Consider the following 24,779-nt stretch of genomic DNA (forward strand, 5'->3'; position numbering starts at 1 on the left):
ATAAACTATATATATATATATGTAATTGTATATATATATATCAGTGCCATATGTATCTATGTCCAGGAATGTGTTTTTCCTATATTCTTATTGATAATCATATACATATACAATGTCTCTCTTGGCCAGTTCTGGCGCCCCCTATAGACACTCCACTCTAGCTGTTCCTGTAGTGAGGTGACTAGATTGGAGTTTCTGGCGGCAGCTCCTCCAAGCAACTCCATTCTAGTCACCTCAGTACTGAACAGTCTACATTGGAGCTGATTCTAGTAGTTCCTCCCTCCAGCATCTCCAATCTCGTCACCTCACTAGTGAATTGTCTACATTGGAGTTGCTCCTGGTAGGTCCTACCTACAGCAACTCCATTCTAGCCCGTTCACTAGTGAGGTGATTGGAGTTGCTGCAGGGAGGACCTACCAGGAGCAACTCCATTCTAGACGCAACCCTCCGGCTTCCTCTATTCAGCACAGAGCAGTGATGGCCGAAACTCCGCCCTCCTCCTAGAGGCCACGCCCCTTACCGTGACATCATACCTACCAGGAGCAACTCCACTCTAATCCCGACCTTACACAGCCTCATGCGGAGTAAGAGGGCGGAGTTATGAACTCACGTGATGCGGCTCCCTAGTAATCTGGAAGGAAGTGCTGCTGGAGGCTAAGGAGACAATGGCACCAAGCAGCTTGTGTACCGCGCCTTAAGAAGCAGCTGGTCTATAGCATGCGGAGCAGAGCAGGCAACTGGAGCACAAGTAAACAAAAGTCTCCTCAAATGAGCGCATGAAACAAGCTTCTGCGTCCCACTGGCATTACTGCCCTCACTAAAGATGGCTTCTCTGGGGGGGAGTCACATGACCCCATCGTGGCTTACACAGCGCACAGCGGGTCACGAGGCAGGTAAGGTAACCGGTGCAAGAGCCTAAAGCTTAGACGGATGTTATGCTACGGCCAGTCCGAGTCTGTAAGACTAATATTCCCTTTAATGAGGGCAACCAAGCGCATGCGCATTACAGCTCCTGGCAGCACGTTGTCTTGTAGGGTTGTGGTGTGTGAAGATGTCTCTGCCTTGTAGTCTTGTATAGTCTGCTCTCCAGCTGAGTGTCCAGGATCCACTGAGACCTGAGCAGCTCCGGCACGCCTGTCCTGTCTGCTTGGATTCAGTTTGTGACACACACCATCTGCATTAGCTTGGCTCCATCTGCTAAATCTATGTACAGATATGATATCATCTACCCTGAAAGAAGAAACTGGATTTACACCTGACCTGTTATTTACCATTGTTCTGCTCCTTGTCACATTAGTCACTGCCAGAGGTCTCAGCTTATCCCCAAACCTGCATTTACTTACACCCAACCTAAGCGTATGCTCACACGGAGCTTTTTGCAGGCGGATATTGATGCAGAATCTGCCTCAAAATTCACTTGCAAAAACGCCTCCTATTCATTTCAATGGGAGTCATTTTTCCAGCTAGCGATTTTTCAACACTAGCAGGAAAAAAAATGCAACATGCCCAGTGGCGTACCTAGGAATGGCGGGGCCCCGTGGCGAACTTTTGATATGGGGCCCCTGACCGACACCGAAGACCTTGACCGACCCCCCCCCCCCCACCTCCTATGCATTTCTGCGCGTTCTATTATGCCCCATAGTGGCCCCTTAAGGGTGAATTCACACTGAGTAAACGCTAGCTTATTCTGAACGTAAAACACGTTCAGAATAAGCGGCGTCTAAAGCAGCTCCATTCATTTCTATGGGAGCGGGGATACGAGCGCTCCCCATAGAAATGAATGGGCTGCTTCTTTCACTCCGTGCAGTCCCATTGAAGTGAATGGGGAGTGCCGGCGTATACGGCAAGCTCTGCTCATGCCGGAGCGTACACGCCGGCACTCCCCATTCACTTCAATGGGACTGCACGGAGTGAAAGAAGCAGCCCATTCATTTCTATGGGGAGCGCTCGTATGCCGGCTCCCATAGAAATGAATGGAGCTGCTTTAGACGCCGCTTATTCTGAACGTGTTTTACGTTCAGAATAAGCTAGCGTTTACTCAGTGTGAATGCACCCTAACACAGTATTGTCCCCCATAGTGGCCCCTGCACACAGTATTATCCCCCATAGTGTCCCCTCCACACAGTATTATGTCCCATAGTGGCCCCTGCACACAGTATTATGTCCCATAGTGGCCCCTGCACACAGTATTATCCCCCATAGTGGCCCCTGCATACAGTATTATCCCCCATAGTGTCCCCTCCACACAGTATTATGTCCCATAGTGGCCCCTGCACACAGTATTATCCCCCATAGTGGCCCCTGCACACAGTATTATCCCCATAGTGCCCCCTGCGCACAGTATTATCCCCCATAGTGGCCCCTGCACACAGTATTATGTCCCACTGTGGACACCCATAAACAATTATTATACTCTGGGGTCTTTTCAGACCCCAGAGTATAATAATCGGAGACCCGGGGGAATAAAAACATAAAAAAACTACTGTTACTTAACTGTCCCCCGGCTCCTACGCTGTCTTCTCCACTGCCACTTCTCCGCTGCTGTCCATGTTCAATGACGTCGGACGTCACATCACCCAGGACGTAGGCCGGGTTCATGTGACGTCAGGAAGGAGGCCTGGCAGGATCGTGGAGAGGTAAGTAACATGTTTCTTACCTCTCCCGAAAAGACCCCCGAGTATAATAATAGTAGCGGTAGTAGCTGTCACCGGGCCCCTAATGTCCCGGGCCCTGTGGCAGCTGCCTCCGCTGCTATGGCGGTAGTTACGCCACTGGACATGCCCATTCGTCAAGCGAATTATACGGCTGTTTCAGCTGCGGCTCGAAACTCCCTCCTGATGAAGCCCATTCATCCGGACTCATCAGGAGGGGGATAACGCGACGGGGGGCCGATGCACTGTTTAACCCGCCTACCTAAAAATAAAATGTATGTAAAATATAAAGAAACATAACATGGCAGTAGAAAAACAAATGATTTTTTTAACAGAAGACTCTATTGTGTAAGGGTAGTAAATAATAAAACAATATAAAGGGGCCCATTCAAACAGTTGATCGGTGGGGGTGCTAACAGCTTGATGCTCACTGGGCAAAACCATTACAAATTTGCTGGTGACTATGGTAATTTACATGGAAATTTCCAGTGGTAGCTTTGTGGATGAGATTCAAACAAATCCCAACCACGTACTGCTTAAAAAACCAACAGTATGCCAACTATTGCTGCAGGTTTTAGCTTTGCAATATAGAGGAACCGCAGACAAATCTACAGGTGAGCTGCAGGCTAGAGCCACCCAATTTCCGATTTTTTTTGCTTTGGTAATTTTGCAGTGGAAAACAACTCTGACTGTCCTTACAAGCATTCACTGGTGGCCTCATCCTTACTATTGATGACCAATTAACAGGCTAGGCCATCAGTATTGGATCATGTAGGTCCGACTCCCAGGTATTATTACTATTAGGCACAGTGCTATACATTTCGTACTGTGATATTACCACACTGTCCCATTTCAGTGGATGAGACAAAGCTACATGTAATACCATACACAGCAACTACAGCCCATTCAAACAGTTGATCGGTGGGGGTGCTAACAGCTTGATCCCCACCAATCTGATATTGATGGCCTTTCTTAAAGGGATTCTACCATTAAAAATCTTTTTTCTGTGGCTAACACGTCGGAATAGCCTTTAGAAAAGCTATTCGTCTCTTACCTTTAGATGGGATCTCCGCCACGCCGTTCCTTAGTAATACCGGTTTTTAACGGTATGTAAATTAGTTCTTTGGCAGCGATGGGGGCGGGCCCCAGCGCTGAAAATGCGATGAGGGCGTCCCCACTGCTGCCCGAGAACAGGATCCTGTGCCGCCTCTATCTTCTGCTGGATCCTCCCCTTCTTTCTTCGGCGGCTTCACCTCTGTCAGCTCTGACACTAGTAGAGCTGACTGCGCATGGGCGGCCATAGTTCTGAGGCCGCAATTGCACACATGCGCAGTCAGCTCTACTAGTGTCTCAGTGGCAGAGCCAACTGCGCAGGCGTCAGAAGAAAGACGAAGAAAGAAGGGGAGGAATCAGCAGAAGATAGAGGCGGCGCAGGATCCTGTTCTCAGGCAGCAGTGGGGACGCCCTCATTGCATTTTCAGCGCCTTCATCGCTGCCAGAGAACTAATTTACATACCAGTAAAAACCGGTATTACTAAGGAACGGCGCGGCAGAGATCCCATCTAAAGGTAAGAGACGAATAGCCTTTCTAAAGGCTATTCCGACGTGTTAGCCACAGAAAAAAAGGTTTTTAATGGTAGAATCCCTTTTAAGTCTTGAAGTCCTGGAAAATTTCCTTATGATTTTTCATTAATTTGCAGAATTTTACAACATTTCCAGTGTAATGCAAATAGAGTCAAAGACTCCATAATTCATTTTGAGGAAACTGGAATCATGACTATTGTTTTTACACTTTTTTATTCTCTTTCCTAGCTTCTACAATGGCTTCATCTGCAGATGACTACCCAACCTCATCTGCTTGGAAACTCATCCCTGTGCTGTCTCTGGAGGAGGAAGAAGAGCTCAAGGTGTATGAGTCAGGACACATTGTTCCGCCTTTGTCTACTTTCTTTGCTGCTCCAATCACTGACAAAAAACAAATCTCTCGATTGTCTCAGGCCCTGTACTTACAATACCCCTTTTCTGATACCCTGCGCCACTTGAAAAGAGTGCGTGCCTGCCAGTCTCATCTAGCCATTTTGCTTCGTCCTGTCACACCTGAGGACCAAGTAAACTTTCTAAAAACCAATGTGGATGTTTCCAAAGAGGATGATGAGGATTCTAGAAAGACTGTTGATTCCAAACCAGAAATTGCTTTACCAATTACTGACATTCTGCAGGGTGGTGACATTGACCTCAGTGGTTTAGGAGAACCTTTCATTGTGTCCGTTCCATCACGGGCAGCAAAAAACCAAAAGGAGCAGCAAGTTTGGGGCAGCATTTGGCCCTGCACCTTCCATGCCAAGATCAACACCACAAATATGGCTGAAGGCAATAATGGTGAAGGTGTGTGTATGGAAGAAAGGTTACGAATTGGGAGAAACATGCATAGGGCTGTAGAAGCAGCTCAACGAAATCAGTCTAGAGGGGGGAAGGGTGTTGGAGCCGTCGTGGTAGGACAAGAAAGTGGGAACGTTTTAGCAGTAGGAACTGATCAGACTGGAGAAAAGGGAGGTCCACTGCTTCATGCTTGCATGGTAGCAATAGACTTGGTTGCACAAAGGCAAGGTGGAGGAGCATATGTTGGACTTTCAAGTATGGAAGATGAGGATAATGAAAGACTACATCAAGAATATGAAAAAGAGGGGAAATCAAAAGTAGATGAAAGGGAAAACAGAAAACGTTCAATGGAAAAGGAGGAAGGAGGTGAAGTCCCATATTTATGCACAGGGTATGAGGTGTATGTCACTCACGAGCCTTGTGTCATGTGTGCCATGGCTCTTCTCCACTCCCGCGTGTCCTGTGTCTACTATGGGTGCAGTTCTCCTGGTGGTGCTTTAGGAACTTACTACCGACTCCACTGTATCCCTGGGCTCAACCACAAGTTCCTTGTATATCGAGGAGTGCTGGAGGAAGAATGCCGACGTTTGGTCTGTCGTGATGAAATTTGACATTCAAAGAATTAATCCAGAACTACTATAACCTTTTTTTTAAAAAAGATGTTTTATTTTTGCTATTAAATGCACAATTTTAAACATGATCTTTTAGCTATTCATCATCATAATATGCCACATGTGGCTCTTTGCCTGATATACCAGAACTGAACTCACAGCATCTAAATCAATTAATGTGCTGCAGCAAAGGTTTAGATCTTCATAGCTACAAACACATTAGGCTGAGCTAAAGATGGGGTTTTAGGTCAGGATTTTGACGTGTCAAAATCCTGACCAAAAAAACGTCTCCCATTAAAATCAATGGGTGCCGGTCATGCCCTTTCTTCAGGCGGATTCCGCGGCCGGTTCAGCCGCGGATGTCCACCTGAAGACACTCCCTTGCGACTAGGCTCATTCATTTGGGCCTAATCTGGAGTGGAGTGCTGCGACTGGATGTCGGTGCACTGCAACAGCATCCAGTCACGGCTACAGTTTTTTCGGTTCAGAATCTGAGGCGGCCTCCGCGTCAAATTCCGACCCAAAAGGGGCTGTGCGGTGGCTCAGTGGTTAGCACTGGAGTCCTGGGTTCGAATCCTGCCAGGAACAACATCTGCAAGGAGTTTGTATGTTCTCCCCACGTTTGCATGGATTTCCTCCCATTCTACAAAGACATACTGATAGGAAAAAAAATATACATTGTGATCCATATATGGGGCTCACAATCTACATAAAAAAAAAAAATTCCGGACCAAAAAACCCTGTCTGAACCCAGACTTAGTGTGTTGTTACATCAAGATTATGGGAGACTTGACATGAAGACTGCCACCCACCGATTTGACAGAAAGCCATCAGTGTGAACCTTTCACCTTTGTGGACAAAAGATTGATGGTGGTTTGGAGGAGGATCAGTGGGAGTCTAAATTCTTATGACAGTTTTCCATTAGAACCATAAACATATACAAAACTACCACACAAGTATTAAAACATAATCAATCTTTATTAGTAACTACTAAAAATAGAACACATAAGACATCATGACAACAATAAGTACATAATTTGAATGGGGATAGATAAGACTACAAGTACAACATTGCCAACATAGTTGGTAAGTAACGGAGGGCAAACATAAAAAACAAATACTGGGGATGGTGCTCTCAGGTATGTAAATATATATGTAACACACTATATTTAGGTGAAAGAAATAACACCATATAATAGTTAAGTATAACTAACCCAAAGAGCCACACTATTTCCCAACCACTGTATAATAAATCCAGCCACTGTACATACCAACAAAACAGAGCGCCCGACGCGCATTTCACCCGCAGAAGAGCGGGCTTCGTCAGGGGACAGCTACTGGACATAGATTGTGGTCTGAAATAATAGTATATTAATCAAAGATAAACTCACCACAGGTTAACACAACCGCCAAAATTAGAATACTATATGTGCAGGAATCAATAAGTAGCGTACCATCAGAATGGCCGAAGGAAGGGCTAATGCACATGCATCACATTATCATTACAGCGGCTCAGACTTTACAAAAGTCTCGGGCATGATAGTTGTTACTACGCATGCGCGGATCATAAAACAACAATAACTTTATAGGCAACAAACACTGCGAACATCTGCTCTTACATCATCACTTATACTCCAGTCACCTCCAGAGCTGCAGTCATCACTATTCTGCTGTACATCATGTCTTATACTCCAGTCACCTCTAGAGCTGCAGTCACTATTCTGCTGTTACATTATGTCTTATACTCCAGTCACCTCTAGAGCTGCAGTCACTATTCTGCTGTTACATCATGTCTTATACTCCAGTCACAGCCAGTTCTGCTACATCTGAGATGTAGCAGGGTTCAGCACACACTCAGCTCTGCTGCATCTGAGGGTGTAGCAGAGCACAACGTGTGCTCAGTGCTGCTACATCTGAGATCGGACCAGAATGGAGACTGCTGTGGACCGATCTTAGACTCCATCTCCTCCGGCAGAACCAGTGTTGATTGGCCGAATGCTGTACTCTGTATGGCATTCAGCCAATCAACGCTGGTCAATGCATTCCTATGGGAAAAAGTCAGCTCCCGCATATCGCAAGGTGACAGGGATCCCGACGTAATACAGTGACTTGGGCATGTTAGATGCCCCCAGACATGCTTCCCCTGCTGTCCCAGTTGCATTCCAGGGTGTTGGCATTATTTCCTGGGGTGTCATAGTGGACTTGGTGACCCCCCTGAGTCGAATAGTGGTTTCCCCCTTAACGAGTATTTTTTCCCCATAGACTATAATGGGGTTCGATATTCGATCGAACAGTTGAGTATTGAGCGGCTACTCGAATCGAACTTCGAACATTTCACTATTCGCTCATCTCTAGTGTTAACACGTTCAGAATCAGCGAGTGTATACTCCGTGTGAAGGGGCCCTTAGACAGTATTGGAATACAGGTGACTTGTATAACACTCCAATGTATCAAATGGCCATGACCAAGACATGCTTTGAAGCGATCCTGAACTTTCTGCAGTATAATGATAATCCATTAGTTCTGCCCTGAGATGCCCCAAATTTTGCAACCTATTTGAAAGCAGGCCTGTCGTTGACCACTTTGGTGCCAAATTTGCAGCATCGTACATCTCTTATCAGATCATTTCTATAGATGAGTCTCGGATCAGTTTAAAAAGGGAGGCTGAAATTCCTCCTGAAGAGTCCATTCACACGGAAGAAAATGGTGAGAAATTTGGTGTGGAATTTCAGCGTTAAAAAAAGCTAGCAGAAAAAGGAACCCATTGAAGTCAATGGGAGACTTTTTTTCAGCACTGACATGCCACACCAAATTCCTCATCATTTTCCTCCATGTGATTGGACCCTTACATGTCCAGTAAGATGGCACCGTAAAATGTACAAACTGTGCAAGATCAGCTCAGGGTACCCCTACAAGTTAAGGGTTTATGAAGGAAGAGTCACAAGTATTGACCCCTTAGGGTAAGTTCACACAAGGTTATTTGGTCAGGATTTTGAGGCCGTATCTGCTTCAAAATCCTGATCAAAAAGATGGCTCCCATTGAAATCAATGGGAGCCGGTCAGTTCTTTTTTCCAGGAGACGTTTGTTCCAGCTCCCGGAAAAAGAAGCGACATGCTCATTCTTTCAGGTGGATTCACCTTGCGACATCCGCTTGAAGACACTCCTGACTAGGCCCATTCATTTGGGCCTAATCTGAAGCGGAGTTCACGACTGGATGCCGGTGCACTGCAGCGGCATCCAGTCACAGGTACCAATATTTTGGTCCGGAACCTAAGGCGGCCTCCGCCTCAGGTTCCGGACCAAAGAACCCTGTGTGAACTTACCCTTAGAATGCCCCCTCCCTGCTCCTAGGAGTTATTGGAAAAATAGTGTGGGATTTGCTGCCCCCACTGCTGGACCAGGATCACCACCTATACGTGGAGAACTTCTAAACTAGCATCCAATTCTTTATTTGCCTCATGGCAGGGCACTATGTAGTAAAAATATGCTGTTGGTCAACTATAAGAACAAGAAGGATGTCCTTGTACTTGCCATAGTTCATTGTAACTCCTGTCCCTGTATGTGGTACCAGTACCTCTACCCCCAAGCCAAACTGCATCCCAGCATATAATAAGTAATAGAGATGAGCGAAGGACGTTCGATCGAATAGGTATTCGATCGAATATCAGGCTGTTCGATATATTCGATTCCAATCGAATAACATGCGGCAAACACAGTAAAAATTCGTATCCCTTCCCACCTTCCCTGGCGCTTTTTTTTTGCACCAATAACTGTGCAGGGGAGGTGGGACAGGAACTACGACAACATAGGCATTGAAAAAAAATTGGAAAAAGCCAATGGCTGCCGAAATCAAGTGATCTCGGATTTCTAAGAATAGTCGCCGCCATCTTCGTCTCATTTGTGGTGAGAGACAGGGACAGAGATCTGCTGAGGGCTAGATAGGGATTAGCTTCTGCTAGGCAGGAAATCTGAAGAACAACAACATCTCTTTTCAGAGCTATACTGCAGGGAGAGGAGTCAATAGACGCTCAATCCAGCTTTGCACGGTGTGTGTCCCCAAACGCCAAAGTGGGATACACAGCATTTTCAGTCAGGCTATATATGCTCAATGGAGCTTTGCACGGTGTGTACCGCCAAAACCTAACTGGGATACACAGCAATTGTTAGGCTATATACGCTCAACCCAGCTTTCCACGGTGTGTACCCCCAAAACCTAACTGGGATACCCAGCAATTGTCAGGCTATATACGCTCAACCCAGCTTTCTACAGTGTGTACCCCCAAAACCTAACTGGGATACACAGCAATTAAGTCAGGCTATATATGCTCAACCTAGCTTTCCACAGTGTGTACCCCCAAAACCTAACTGGGATACACAGCAATTGTCAGGCTATATACGCTCAACCCAGCTTTCCACGGTGTGTACCCCCAAAACCTAACTGGGATACACAGCATTTGTCAGGCTATATACACTGAACCTAGACATTTTTTTCACTTGTAACTACTGATTTTCGTAATCTACATAGTCGATCTATTGTTCAAAAGAATAATTTAACTAAGTCCGAGTATAAGGCGCTACAGGATTTATCTAATAATACCAATCTAGTTATTAGGGATGCCGATAAGGGGGGAGGTGTGGTAGTTCAAAATCGAACAGATTATATAGAGGAAGCATACAAAATATTATCGGACAAAACCTATTATTCAATACTTAGTTCGATCCGTCTGTACAACATTTACGGGAATACAACGATCTAATAGAGGAGGCCTTCTCTAAAAATATAATAAGTAAAAAAGAAAAAGCTTTCTTAACCATCTTTCATCCATCAGTGGCATTGTTCTATCATATTCCTAAAATTCATAAAGATGCTAATAAACCCCCAGGTAGACCTATTATCTCGGGCATTCATGCACTTACACGCAGTTTATCGCAGTACATTGATGTTCTGCTACAGAAGTATGTGATACAACTCCCCACATATCTGAGAGATTCCTCTGATGTCATTAATAATTTATTGGCCATCGAGTGGAAGGTGGGTTATAGATGGGCGACACTTGATGTAAGTGCCTTATATAGTAATATAGAGCACGAATTGGGAATCGCAGCTATCAAAGCCACACTTGAAAAAGACAACCTCATGCCTGATAATCAGAAAGATTTTATAATAAATGGGATTCGTTTTATTCTGAATCATAATGTATTTGAATTTGAATCTAAGTTATATCTTTAGACCCGCGGTACTGCTATGGGTACGCGTTTTGCGCCAGCCTATGCGAATTTATTTATGGGTATGTTTGAAAGCACTTTTATACTTAGCAATCACCCGTGGCGTAAGCAAATTATTTATTTTAAAAGGTACATTGATGACTTGTTGTTTATATGGGATGGGGATGATTACAGTTTTGTAGAATTCAAAAAATATCTTAACTCGAACCAGATGGGCATTCAATTAACAGGAAAATCTTCGGAAAATGAAATTGATTTCCTGGATCTGGTCCTAATGGCTCATGGAAAATCTATAACGACCAAAACACATTTTAAGTCGGTAGATTGTAATAGCTTTTTAGATTTTAATAGTTTACATTATTCCAAATGGAAATCAAATGTTCCTTACGGCCAATTTAGACGGGTTAGGAAAAACTGTACTCAGTCTAAAGATTACCAGGACCAGAGTGAATTATTAGCTCAAAGATTCCAGGATCGCCATTATCCCAAAAGTCTAGTGACTGCAGCACGAAATAGAGCAGGATTATTGTCCCAAATGGAATGTCTTCAGTCAAAACCTAAAGCTAAAGATGACCGCCATAATTTGAATTTTATTACTTCCTATAGTTCATCACACGGTCTGGTTAGAGAGATTCTTAATAAACATTGGCCAATAGTTCAGAATGATCCAGTACTGAAGGGTATACTACCAGCTAAACCTAATATTACATTCAGGAGAGCGCAATCTATAAAAAATATTGTTGCTCCAAGCAGACTGAAACCTGCTAATAGATTGTTTCAAACGTGTCACAGTAAACCCATTTTGGGGAGCTTCAAATGTAACCATCCGAAGTGCAAATGCTGTGACACAATTAAGAACCGCAGTGACACTTTTAAAAGTAATTCTACTGGGGAAGTGTTTCATATAAAACATTTTCTAAATTGTTCTTCTAGTTTTGTAATTTACCTGTTGGAGTGTACTTGTGGATTACAGTACATTGGACGTACCACAATGTCACTCATAGAACGTATTAATAAACATAGGTCGAATGTAACCAACGGATTCTCTAAACATAGTGTGTCTAGACATGGTGCACAACAGCACTCCTGTAGGTTTAGTGATTTTGTGGTAATTCCTATTGACCAGATACCTGAAGCAATACCAAATCGTTTTGGGAGTCTGGTTAAACGTGAAATTTTTTGGATCTATAAAATGAACACCTTGACCCCTATAGGTCTCAATGAATCCTTAGAGGATATAACTAAGCATTAATATTTACTAAATCTCATTTATATCCCTGTTTATTGAGAATTTATGTATCTGACAGGCATGATACATTTTAAATAATTTAATGTTTGTTATACAGATATTAGTAATTTGCTTCCAGTTTTAGTATTGGTTTATATTTTAATTAACAACTGATTGGGGCACACTACTTCTTCCAGTGCTCAGGTTTTATGCTTTTATGTGACCAACTTAGCCTATTTTTTCACCTACCTATGCATGTACGATGGTCTGTGCTCTAGTGTGTATACCTGTAAAGCATTACCAAGACCGTTCTGCCCTAGTAGTTATTGTACAACGAGATCGTACCCCCGCACATGCGCAATAGAGTGCTACGGAAACACCCGAATGAAACCGTTTGTATACTTCGGATCCTGCCGCGTGCGCATGCGCACTAGCTGTAATTTTCGCCCGCGAAGGATCAGCCATTATTTAAAGCACGGCGTGACACGCGGCAGCGTCTACACGCATCACTAGCAACCTCTGAAGTCGACCGGCCTGAGGTAAGAAAGTACAGATGTCTCACTGAGGTGGTTTCACTTGAAGTGCTTTGGTCTCTCTGGGAACCTTTAGTGGTGGACACTTACTCAATTTTTGTCTATGCCATTTTATTTTAAACAGTATTTTAGGTATTTGTTTTAATGGTGCAGTTTGAAATATACCTTCTTCTAATATGATTATGCACTATTCTTAATGTTTATTGGTGAACAAAAACATTACTTATTATTAGTAGTGAAATGACCCATTTTTTTGGATTTTGTTTTTACTATGAAGTTTCTAATCGGCACCAGTATATGTGTGTATATAGATATGTATGTGTGTATACTATATATATGTCTTTGTGTATATATTTTTTATAGTTGTTTATGCACCTGAGGAAGGGCGACTAGCCCGAAACGCGTTGTGCTTGTTCATTGATATTAAAGTTTTGGAAGATTTTCTGGTTGACCATTGGTGTTTGTGCGCGCTTATCCCCACACCTCCACGCCAGCTTGGGTCAAGACCCTGAGGGACGTTGTGTTTCCACTTTTGTTGTGCACCCCGGTTCACAAGAGGGGAGGTAGTCGCTGCCATTGCCATCGCATATTTTGACTTATTCTATTGCGGCATCGTGCAACTAGAGAAGGTAAAAGGCCATAAGTTTGGTCTTTTTCTCTCTCTACGTGCAAATATACTACACTATCATTGGCGCTCGGTGTTTCTCCTTTTTTTGTTTTGTACACAGCAATTAAGTCAGGCTATATACGCTCAACCCAGCTTTCCACGGTGTGTACCCCCAAAACCTAACTGGGATACACAGCAATTGTCAGGCTATATACGCTCAACCCAGCTTTCCACGGTGTGTACCCCCAAAACCTAACTGGGATACACAGCATTTGTCAGGCTATATACACTGAACCTAGCTTTCCACGGTGAGTACCCCCAAAATTTAACTGGGATACTGTTAGGATGGGGTCCCGCAAGTTTCCCGTCCAGCGCACAGCGCCACCTGCGGGCTATCCAACCCTCGGCATCGTGCAGTGAGCTGCTTGGACGCTAAGTCCAGCTTTCTGCCTACTGAGCATGCTCAAACCTTTTGGAGGCGCTCAGAGGCTAAGTTTCATTCTGCCCATACTGAGCATGTCTGGTGAAGTTATGCCACGCCCCTGTGGGTGGGGACTTGCCTTTATATAGTGTGAGCCGACGCCCGCCCTCTGCTCACACTTTGACTATAATACTTTAAGACAGGAGGTCAGGGCTAGGTTCCAGTGAAAGGCACGAGCTGTCTAGCCATCTAGTTAGGATTCCTTGGCTCTGCCAGTGGGAATCTGTAAAGTCTATTTAACTGTCTAGCTACACTATAGCTCCTTGCTGTTGTGGAGCCCTTTATGTTGTTCACCAGGGATGATGCTTAAAGAGGACCTTTCATCAGATCGGGCACATGAAGTTTTATATACTGCTGGAAAGCTGACAGTGCGCTGAATTCAGCACACTGTCGGCTTTCCCGATCTGTGCCCGGTGTAAAGCGCTATCGGTCCCGGTACCGTAGCGCTTTACAGTCAGAAGGGCGTTTCTGACACTTAGCCAGGGACGCCCTTCTGACACTAAAGCGCTACGGTAACGGGACCGATAGCGCTTTACACCGGGCACAAATCGGGAAAGCCGATAGTGCGCTGAATTCAGCGCACTGTCAGCTTTCCAGCAGTATATAAAACTGCATGTGCCCGATCTGATGAAAGGTCCTCTTTAACCCCTGGCAGCCTTTCCTGTGTAGCAGCCTGAAGCTTTCTACTAGTGCCTATTCCTCTGCTGTGATTTAGCAGAGGTCTGTTGCAAGGCTTCATTCAGCTTCTCCCAGAAGCTTTACACAGGAGCACTCTCCCAGTGAGGTTAACTGGTGAGAGTTTGTTTGCAGTTTGTTCACATTTGAACTGCACTAACACCACAGCCAGTGCAGTTAACTGGTGGTTAGCCTTTCAGGCACCCGGCTGCCCCTTAGAGGGCCTGTGGACCTCACTGCAGTGTCTTGCAGCCTAGCAGTTCTGTCGACATTGAAATATTATTTTCATATACAGTGCCTACAAGTAGTATTCAACCCCCTGCAGATTTAGCAGGTTTACACATTCGGAATTAACTTGGCATTGTGACATTTGGACTGTAGATCAGCCTGGAAGTGTGAAATGCACTGCAGCAAAAAGGAATGTTATTTCTTTGTTTAATTTTTTTTTTTAATTGTGAAAAGTTTATTCAGAGGGTCATTTATTATTCAACCCCTCAAACCACCAGAATTCTGTTTGGTTCCCCTAAAGTATTAAGAAGTAGTTCAGGCACAAAGAACAATGAGCTTCACATGTTTGGATTAATTATCTCTTTTTCCAGCTTTTTCTGACTATTTATGACCCTCCCCAAACTTGTGAACAGCACTCATACATGGTCAACATGGGAAAGACAAAGGAGCATTCCAAGGCCATCAGAGACCAGATCGTGGAGGGTCACAAGGCTGGCAAGGGGTACAAAACCCTTTCCAAGGAGTTGGGCCTACCTGTCTCCACTGTTGGGAGCATCATCTGGAAGTGGAAGGCTTATGGAACTACTGTTAGCCTTCCACGGCCTGGACAGCCTTTGAAAGTTTCCTCCCGTGCCGAGGCCAGGCTTGTCCGAAGAGTCAAGGCTAACCCAAGGACAACAAGGAAGGAGAAAAAATCAAAAAAGAAAGCTCAGCTCACCCATATATATCTTGGTTCCATAGGCTGTATAATATGTCCGGGGTGCACGGCACAGACACTCTATTCCGAAAGTGTCTAGTAATCCAATAAACATGTAGAAAAAAGATGTCCGGCAGCTCTCCGATTAAAATATAACTTTTAATGAAAAAATGTCATAAAATAACAAAAAATTGACATAACACAGAAAAAAAGAAAAATGAAAACCCCCTAAAAACGCAGACACGTTTCGGAACGAGATGTTCCTTCCTCAGAGCGTGTTTTTAACAATCTGACCTGAGTATATATAGCTAGCAAACATTACAACACTTCCGGTCATTAATTCAACTTCATTTCACCTAAGTTGATTAAAGGGATCATATACACCTGGATAGTCACAAGCAGGAAAGAGACATGTCATAATATAAATGTCAATACAAGTAAAATACAGGTCTCTCTTTACCATAATTTACAAAAAGATCCTTTTCCACTCTATTATCCAAAACATCTATATCGTATTTGTAACCTAAAATAAATTATATATATATACCTGTATCTCTGGGATATGTGCCTGTTCACATTCACTACCTCCGTTATTTCACAGTATATTACTTGACATAACAATAATTCTAGATCTATTCACACCACATGCGTTTCATAAAGGGCAGAGAAAGATATTTCATATAAAAACATACTAGATATTAGTTATTCGAAAAACATACCCAGTTTTCCTCTCCACGACGGTGTAATCATAGTCGGGCTCTTTTAAACGGAGTAATGAAAGGACCTAGCATACTCGATTCCATGGCCTGAGTCACGTGATCCTTAGTAACCAATCATCGAATGGACACTCCCATATACACTCCCATAAACACCTCCTACTTCACAATAGCATGGGATACCCATTCATTCATAAAGGAATCACGTGACCAAAAATGGCCCATGATCTACAAGAGAACTCTCCTTTGACAGCCGGAGTAGCAGGATGGAAGAGAACATTAACCTATAGTAAACATTTTCTTGAAAATACGTATATGTAAGACTATTAAGTACCCCTCAAGAAGCACATAATTATAAACGAACAATGAACAATGAATATTCAGCAATGATGGTATACAAGGCAACAAGCAAATTACCACTAAGCATAAGAACGATGCCATGTACCCGCAAGAGAAACGCATCTTTGGTAAATAAGTAAGTAACAATACACCTTACATTTAAATGGCTGTTAAGCTCCCTAATGATATATATAATAAAGACCTAATAGACAAGAACACCTCAACTACATACATAACTAGTAAGCCACCTAATAGTATATATTGAAAAACTATTAAACTTCCTGATACGATATGATAGACACCCAATAGTTTTCGTATCTAATGACTATCATTATTATTATCTTTATTTTTATTTTAATTATTATTATTTTATGTGTACTACCTCTAAAGGGAAGAATCAATAGATATAAGTGAGGTCAGTTTTAATATTCATCCCAAATGGAATCCTACAATTAAATTGTAGGATCCAGAAAGCCTCTCGTTGGAATAATAGTTTTTGCCAGCTACCTCCTCTAATGGGTTTGTCTACCCTTTCGATGGCATAAAATTCCATAGTAGATAAGTTAGATTTATGTACTGATGCAAAATGTCTTGATATTCCAGACATATGGTCTGAGGGGAATTTACTGTTATCGTTTATGTGTTCGGCTATACGAGTTTTCAACGGTCTAGTTGTACAACCGACATAATCCATTTTGCATACTGTACATTTGATGTTATAAACAACATGATGTGTGCTGCAGTTCATAAAAGATTTTAGTGGTACTGTTATCTCTGACTGATAACTTGAAATAGACCTTGTTCTTCTAGTATATTGACAGACATTACATTTATTAGAACCACATTTCGCAAATCCCATTATGTTATTATGAATTCCTTTTTTAGTAGTACTGAAAAGGCTAGGGGAGAGTATATCTCCCAAAGATTTACCTTTTTTGGGAATGCATTGTAGACCATTTTTTAATAGTTTTTTTGTTGTAGGATCTACTTCTAAGATAGCTAAATTATTCTTAATAATTTTAGTGATTTCTATATATTGAGGGCTGTAGGCAGTAGTAAACAACATTTTTTCTTGTTTTATACTATTTTTCCTTTTATTGGTTAATAAAGATTTTCTTGACCTCTCATCCGTTATTCCTTTTGCTCTTTTTAATATCCATGATGGATAATGTCTATCCCTGAGTCTTTTCATTATATTGGCTGAATGGCATTCAAAGTCTCTCTCCAAAGAACAGGCTCTCTTAGTTCTTATTAACTCACCAGTTGGTATGGCTTTGAAAATATGAGGTGGATGACAGCTGTCCGCTCTTAACACTGTGTTGCCTGTTGTAGGCTTTCTGTATAAAGATGTTTCTACTCTCGATGTTTCTGAATTAATATATAAAGAAATATCCAAAAAGTTAATAGTGTATAAATCAAAAGTGTGAGTGAATTGTAATGGTAACTGATTAGAATTAAGATAAGACATGAAGGCTGGTATGGACGCTACATCACCCGACCAGACGATCAAAATATCGTCTATGTAGCGCCCATACCAGCCTATCATGTTAACAAAAGGATTGTGACTTGTATAAATGGTGATCTCTTCCCAATAGGCCATAAAAAGATTGGCCAGGGAAGGTGAGAACGGGGCACCCATAGGTGCCCCGCAAATCTGTAGATAATATTGATTATTGAACAAAAAATAATTGTGCTGTAATAAAAAAAAAATGCTTATGCTTAGTGGTAATTTGCTTGTTGCCTTGTATACCATCATTGCTGAATATTCATTGTTCATTGTTCGTTTATAATTATGTGCTTCTTGAGGGGTACTTAATAGTCTTACATATACGTATTTTCAAGAAAATGTTTACTATAGGTTAATGTTCTCTTCCATCCTGCTACTCCGGCTGTCAAAGGAGAGTTCTCTTGTAGATCATGGGCCATTTTTGGTCACGTGATTCCTTTATGAATGAATGGGTATCCCATGCTATTGTGAAGTAGGAGGTGTTTATGGGAGTGTATATGGGAGTGTCCATTCGATGATTGGTTACTAAGGATCACGTGACTCAGGCCATGGAATCGAGTATGCTAGGTCCTTTCATTACTCCGTTTAAAAGAGCCCGACTATGATTACACCGTCGTGGAGAGGAAAACTGGGTATGTTTTTCGAATAACTAATATCTAGTATGTTTTTATATGAAATATCTTTCTCTGCCCTTTATGAAACGCATGTGGTGTGAATAGATCTAGAATTATTGTTATGTCAAGTAATATACTGTGAAATAACGGAGGTAGTGAATGTGAACAGGCACATATCCCAGAGATACAGGTATATATATATATATATATATAATTTATTTTAGGTTACAAATACGATATAGATGTTTTGGATAATAGAGTGGAAAAGGATCTTTTTGTAAATTATGGTAAAGAGAGACCTGTATTTTACTTGTATTGACATTTATATTATGACATGTCTCTTTCCTGCTTGTGACTATCCAGGTGTATATGATCCCTTTAATCAACTTAGGTGAAATGAAGTTGAATTAATGACCGGAAGTGTTGTAATGTTTGCTAGCTATATATACTCAGGTCAGATTGTTAAAAACACGCTCTGAGGAAGGAACATCTCGTTCCGAAACGCGTCTGCGTTTTTAGGGGGTTTTCATTTTTCTTTTTTTCTGTGTTATGTCAATTTTTTGTTATTTTATGACATTTTTTCATTAACAAGGAAGGAGCTCTGGGAAGATCTCATGGCAGTGGGGACATTGGTTTCAGTCAATACCATAAGTAACGTACTCCACCGCAATGGTCTCCATTCCAGACGAGCCCGTAAGGTACCTTTACTTTCAAAGCGTCATGTCAAGGCTCGTCTACAGTTTGCTCATGATCACTTGGAGGACTCTGAGACAGACTGATTCAAGGTTCTCCGGTCTGATGAGACCAAGATCGAGATCTTTGGTGCCAACCACACACGTGATGTTTGGAGACTGGATGGCACTGCATACGACCCCAAGAATACCATTCCTACAGTCAAGCATGGTGGTGGCAGCATCATGCTGTAGGGCTGCTTCTCAGCCAAGGGGCCTGGCCATCTGGTCCGCATCCATGGGAAGATGGATAGCACGGCCTACCTGGAGATTTTGGCCAAGAACCTCCGCTCCTCCATCAAGGATCTTAAGATGGGTCGTCATTTCATCTTCCAACAAGACAACGACCCAAAGCACACAGCCAAGAAAATCAAGGCCTGGTTCAAGAGGGAAAAAATCAAGGTGTTGCAGTGGCCTAGTCAGTCTCCTGACCTTAACCCAATTGAAAACTTGTGGAAGGAGCTCAAGATTAAAGTCCACATGAGACACCCAAAGAACCTAGATAACTTGGAGAAGATCTGCATGGAGGAGTGGGCCAAGATAACTCCAGAGACCTGAGCCGGCCTGATCAGGTCTTATAAAAGACGATTATTAGCTGTAATTGCAAACAAGGGTTATTCCACAAAATATTAAACCTAGGGGTTGAATAATAATTGACCCACACTTTTATGTTTATAATTTATTAAAATTTAACTGAGCAACATAACTTTTTGGTTTGTAAGATTTATGCATCTGTTAATAAATCCTGCTCTTGTTTGAAGTTTGAAGTCTCTAACTTATTTGCATCTTATCAAACCTGCTAAATCTACAGGGGGTTGAATACTACTTGTAGGCACTGTATATATACACAGAATCATAACAGATACACAGCAATTGACAGGCTATATAAGCTCAACACAGCTTTCCTCTGTGTATCCTATTAATATTATAAATGTGAAAGTTTGTGGGTTTGTGAGTTTGGATGTTCGGATGTTTGTTCCTCAATCACGCAAAACCCGCTTGACCGATTTGGCTGAAAGTTTCCACAAACATAGTTACTACACCCGATTGCGCAATAGGCTACTTTTCGTCCCAATAGCGAACATACGTTTGTGACAGGACCCCCACAAAACCCAAACTCACACCACCATCTCTGCAATCTCACACACTTTGGACCATAGCAAGCCACAAAATTCATATTGCCCTCTACAGCCTCGCCCCTAACCCCACACAATCTCATATACATATACTTTACCACTTTGCCCCTCACCTTAACGATACTCCAGGAGGCGCTCTATAACGCTCCGGAGCAGCCATGTTTGCCGACCCCCACCGCTCTGACAATCCGCGACACCGCCCACCCATGTCAATACCCCTAGGCGGTCTAATAAATGCAAAAAAAAAGTTTCAAAAAAAGTAAAAAAAAAATAAAAACAAATAAAAAGGATTAAAAATTCAAATCACCCCCCTTTCCCTAGAACACATATAAAAGTAGTTAAAAACTGTGAAACACATACATGTTAGGTATCCCCGCGTCCGAAATCGCCCGCTCTACAAAGATATACAAATATTTTTCCTGTTCGGTAAACGCCGTAGCGGGAAAAATGGTCAAAAGTGCCAAACCGCCGTTTTTTCCCTGTTTTGATTCTGATACAAATTTGAATACAAAGTGATCAAAGCAATAACATTTCCCGAAAATGGTAGAACTAAAAAGTACACCCAGTCCCGCAAAAAAAGACGCTCTATACATCCCCGTACACGGACGTATAAAAAATTTTTTTTTTTTTTTTTTTTTTTTTTTCTTATGGTAGAGTTGGAAGGGACCTCAAGGGCCATCGGGTCCAACCCCCTGCGAGTGCAGGTTTTCCTAAATCATCCCAGCTATATGTTTATCCAGATTCCGCTTGAAGATTTCCATTGATGGAGCGCCCACCACCTCCCGTGGCAGCCTATTCCACTCTCTCACTACCCTCACTGTCAGAAAGAAAGTTGTCGGAATTGTCGGCTGTCGGAATATGACGACTTTTCAAAAAAAAAAATTTTAACACAGTTTTGGATTTTTTTAAGGGGTCAAAATGTAAATAAAACCATATAAATTTGGTATCCCCGGCATCGTAACGAAACACACAATACAGGGGACATGTCATTTTGGTTGCACAGTGAACGCCGTAAAACCAAAGCCCGTAAGAAAGTCGCAGAAATGCATTTTTTCTTCAAATCCACCCCATTCAGAATTTTTCCCCTGCTTCCCAGTACATTATATAGAATAAACAATGGTGGCATCATGAAGAAAAATTTGTCCCAGAAAAATTAAGACCTCATATGGCTCTGGGAGCAGAGAAATAAAAAAGTTATAGGGTTTAGGAGGGGAGTCAAAAACGAAAAACCAAAATCAAAAAATGCCATCGGCAGGAAAGGGTTAACTTCAAATACTTCTGTCCCAAAGTCACTATGTAAAGTTTCTCACAACACCGTATATATAGCAGCTCAAATACAAATTAACTTCAACACAACAGTCTCACGTATTCTCTGAATTACAGCAAAAACAAGATACAAAATTACATTTCATATCCCAAACCTAATACACAGTACGAAAACCTTACCCGCGCCTGTATATACCCACTTCTACAATCACCGCAGACGAAGTCGCGGGTACCAGCTAGTACACCATAAAATTCACATTTCTATACATCTAAAAATGTGTAAGGCTAGCACAAAGGGACGAGGACGGGGGTGTGGAAATGCAGCTGGGGAGCAAGGTTGCGCTCAACCAACAGCGTCTCCCGTGCCTACTGCTCTGCGGCAGTAAGCATTATGCTTCCCCACAGTCCCCGGCTTGATGGCCACATTAAGTAGGGTGCAGGGTACAACACTAACCATGCCTGAGCACCAGGAAGAGGTGTTACAATGGCTGGCGAACAATGCTTCCAGCACATTCTCCACCAGCCAGTCAGCCTCTACCTCAACTCCTCCTCCTACCCAACAGTCTGATCCTCCTTCCTCACAACATGCCCAATCTTCCCAGCAGAGTAATCCCACCTTTCCCACCTCCCAGGAGCTGTTTTCGGGTTCTTTCACTGTCACTTTCTCTGTCCCACCACTTCCCGAATCACAGGAGCTACCAGATGAGTTTCTGTGTCCTGATGCCCAAATACTGGAGCATCTGCCATCACCTGTTGATTTTGTTGTTGTTGACCAGCAACCCGCCCTCATTGACGATGATGAGACACAGTTGCCATCAGGGCAGCCTGTTGTCATGTGCCATGTGCAGGAGGAGGAGCCGAGAGAGGAATTGTAAGAGGAGGTGGTGGACGACGAGGACACTGACCTGGACCTGGACAGGGGGATGTCAAGCGGGGAAAGCAGTATAGATGTGGAGGGAAGTGCAGCACCAAAGAGGGTGGCTAGAGGCAGAGGCATGTCCAGAGGCAGAGGACAGCTGGTTCACCGAAGCCAGGCCACAGCCAGCAAGGCCCAAGATGTTCCCTATTCTAGCCAGCCTAGAAAAACTCCCCCATCGAGGCCACGGTCTTCGGTGGTGTGGAGATTTTTCAATGTATGCGCGGAGGGCAAACATAGTGTGGTTTGCACATAAAAATGTCATCTGAACTGCACACGTTCAATTCCTGGGGGAGGATCAGTGAGGAAAATAGAATGTTTCCATGAACCCAAAAAAAGATTTGCGTAAGGGAGCGCACAGGACGCTTCCATCGCGGTACCTTGTAATTGCAGAAAAAAAATAATCCTTGAAGATGAAAAAATTATGGGTCAGCGTGAATCCTAGCAATTTAAGAATAAAAGACTTCCCATCCGAGACATGTAGTTCATAACATACCTACCGGTCAATTATTAAGAACACGCAAAATATGTTCAACTGATGAATTTTTTCTGGATGCCTCCCGTGATCTTAGCCAACGGTTTTGTGAATGAGGATATAATGAGGAATACATACAGAAGGGATTTAGGAGAGCCTTCTCGACTAATCGTAGAGATTTATTGAAGCCTCGATTGAAATCATTGAACTCCTCCAATTGTGTCAGATTCATTACCAATTACAACTCAAGATGTCATGAGATGAATCATATACTTCGAAAACATTGGCATATACTTACCAAGAATCCTATCCTGAAGAAATATGTGAATAATCGTCTGAACATCACTTATCGAAGATCCAGAAATCTTAGAGATACTTTGGTGAGGAGGCACTACATCTCTAATTCACAATCACGTATCTTTGGAGCATCAAAACCAGACACTGGATGTAAACCATGTGGTAGATGTATCGCATGTCAGAACGTTGACACCACGAGACAATTCTGGAATTCAGATAAATCACGTGTTTACCAAATATGTCATTCTCTCAATTGCCAGTCAACTGGTGTCATCTATTTTGCATTATGCTCTTGTGGATTGATATATGTGGGCCTTACGAGTAGGGAGTTTAAAAAAAGAGTTAGGGAGCATGTGATCGATATATGTAACTCAAAGGACATAGATGATGTGTTCTTATTAAAAACACTCCCAAAACACTTTAAATTGCATCACAACTCAGATCCTTCACTTCTGAAAATTAGAGCAATCGATCAAGTGATACCTGGTCCACGATCTGGCGACGTCTTCTTGCACAAAAGGAATCCCGTTGGATATTTACCCTCAATACACTCTACCCTAAAGGTTTGAACGAAAATATTCAGTTTGTTTCTTTTTTGTAATTTTCCCAGCTATTATATGTTATTGACATGGTTTATTCTTCTGTTTATCTCATCTGCCGGTTTTTAATTTTAATTTTAACTTTGTTTGTATGTGGCTTTATAGCTTAGGATTTTAACTCTAATTGTATCCCTGTCTAAAAAAAAAAAATATTTCTCTTTATTTTTTCTTTGTTTTAATTCCCATTATCTTTTTCTATATATAGTGATCAGTAAACATACCATTGGCGAAAGACGGATATTCCATGTTGAATTCCATATTGGATTTATGGTGATACATACAAGCAATCCTGAAATTTTTCTCTGGACTATCTATTTTATACATGTGGATGGTGCAACATTGCTAAAATGAATGTACTCTATATATTTATTGAGAATATTAATATTTCATTTATTTTGTTACATTTGAATTATGTGTAATATCTATGTGTCTTATAAATTGAAGATATATATATATATATATATATATATATATATATATCACTTACCTGTGTTGTCTATTTCACTTTCACATCGCCACTGCGCACTTATTCACTTTTTGTGTCACTACTGTTTTTGATTAAAAAATTTTTTTTTTTACATTTTTTATTCATGATACGTATATTTCCTTACACGTATACATATTATATTATTCACATTTTTGTATTCCCTTATATTTATAGCACAATAAGTCTCTTTTGAAAACATTGTGATTAGAGATGAGCGAGTAGTGTTCGATTGAGTAGGTGTTCGATCGAATACTATGGTATTCGAGATACTCGTACTCGATCGAACACTACTAGCTGTTCGAAGTTTAAGGTTCGATGCAGAACCAGCGTTGATTGTCAGAATGCTATACATTCTGCCAATCAACACTGGTTCTTCTCT

General features: G+C 42.2%; 1 protein-coding gene across 2 annotated transcripts; it reads left to right on the forward strand.

Annotated features, from left to right (window-relative positions):
• The first annotated feature begins 833 nt into the window (after positions 1-833).
• On the forward strand, positions 834-5,714 carry ADAT3 (adenosine deaminase tRNA specific 3). 2 transcript variants are annotated; one of them, XM_075258661.1, is made up of 2 exons: positions 834-893; positions 4,464-5,714. In XM_075258661.1, the coding sequence occupies exons 1-2, from the start codon at positions 848-850 to the stop codon at positions 5,639-5,641; spliced, it is 1,224 nt and encodes a 407-aa protein (XP_075114762.1). In that variant the 5' UTR covers positions 834-847; the 3' UTR covers positions 5,642-5,714. The 2 variants fall into 2 exon arrangements, with proteins under 2 accessions (XP_075114762.1, XP_075114763.1); XM_075258662.1 differs by lacking the exon at positions 834-893 and adding an exon at positions 916-957.
• Positions 5,715-24,779: the final 19,065 nt, after the last annotated feature.

The sequence above is a fragment of the Leptodactylus fuscus genome, chromosome 10, assembly GCF_031893055.1.
Source record: "Leptodactylus fuscus isolate aLepFus1 chromosome 10, aLepFus1.hap2, whole genome shotgun sequence".
Taxonomy (NCBI): domain Eukaryota; kingdom Metazoa; phylum Chordata; class Amphibia; order Anura; family Leptodactylidae; genus Leptodactylus; species Leptodactylus fuscus.

Excerpts from the sequence above, each read along its gene's own strand:
- ADAT3 (XM_075258661.1), top strand. The coding sequence starts at position 848 with ATGACCCCATCGTGGCTTACACAGCGCACAGCGGGTCACGAGGCAG. Across the intron at positions 894-4,463 it reads CACAGCGGGTCACGAGGCAG|CTTCTACAATGGCTTCATCT; the intron begins GTAAGGTAACCG and ends TCTCTTTCCTAG.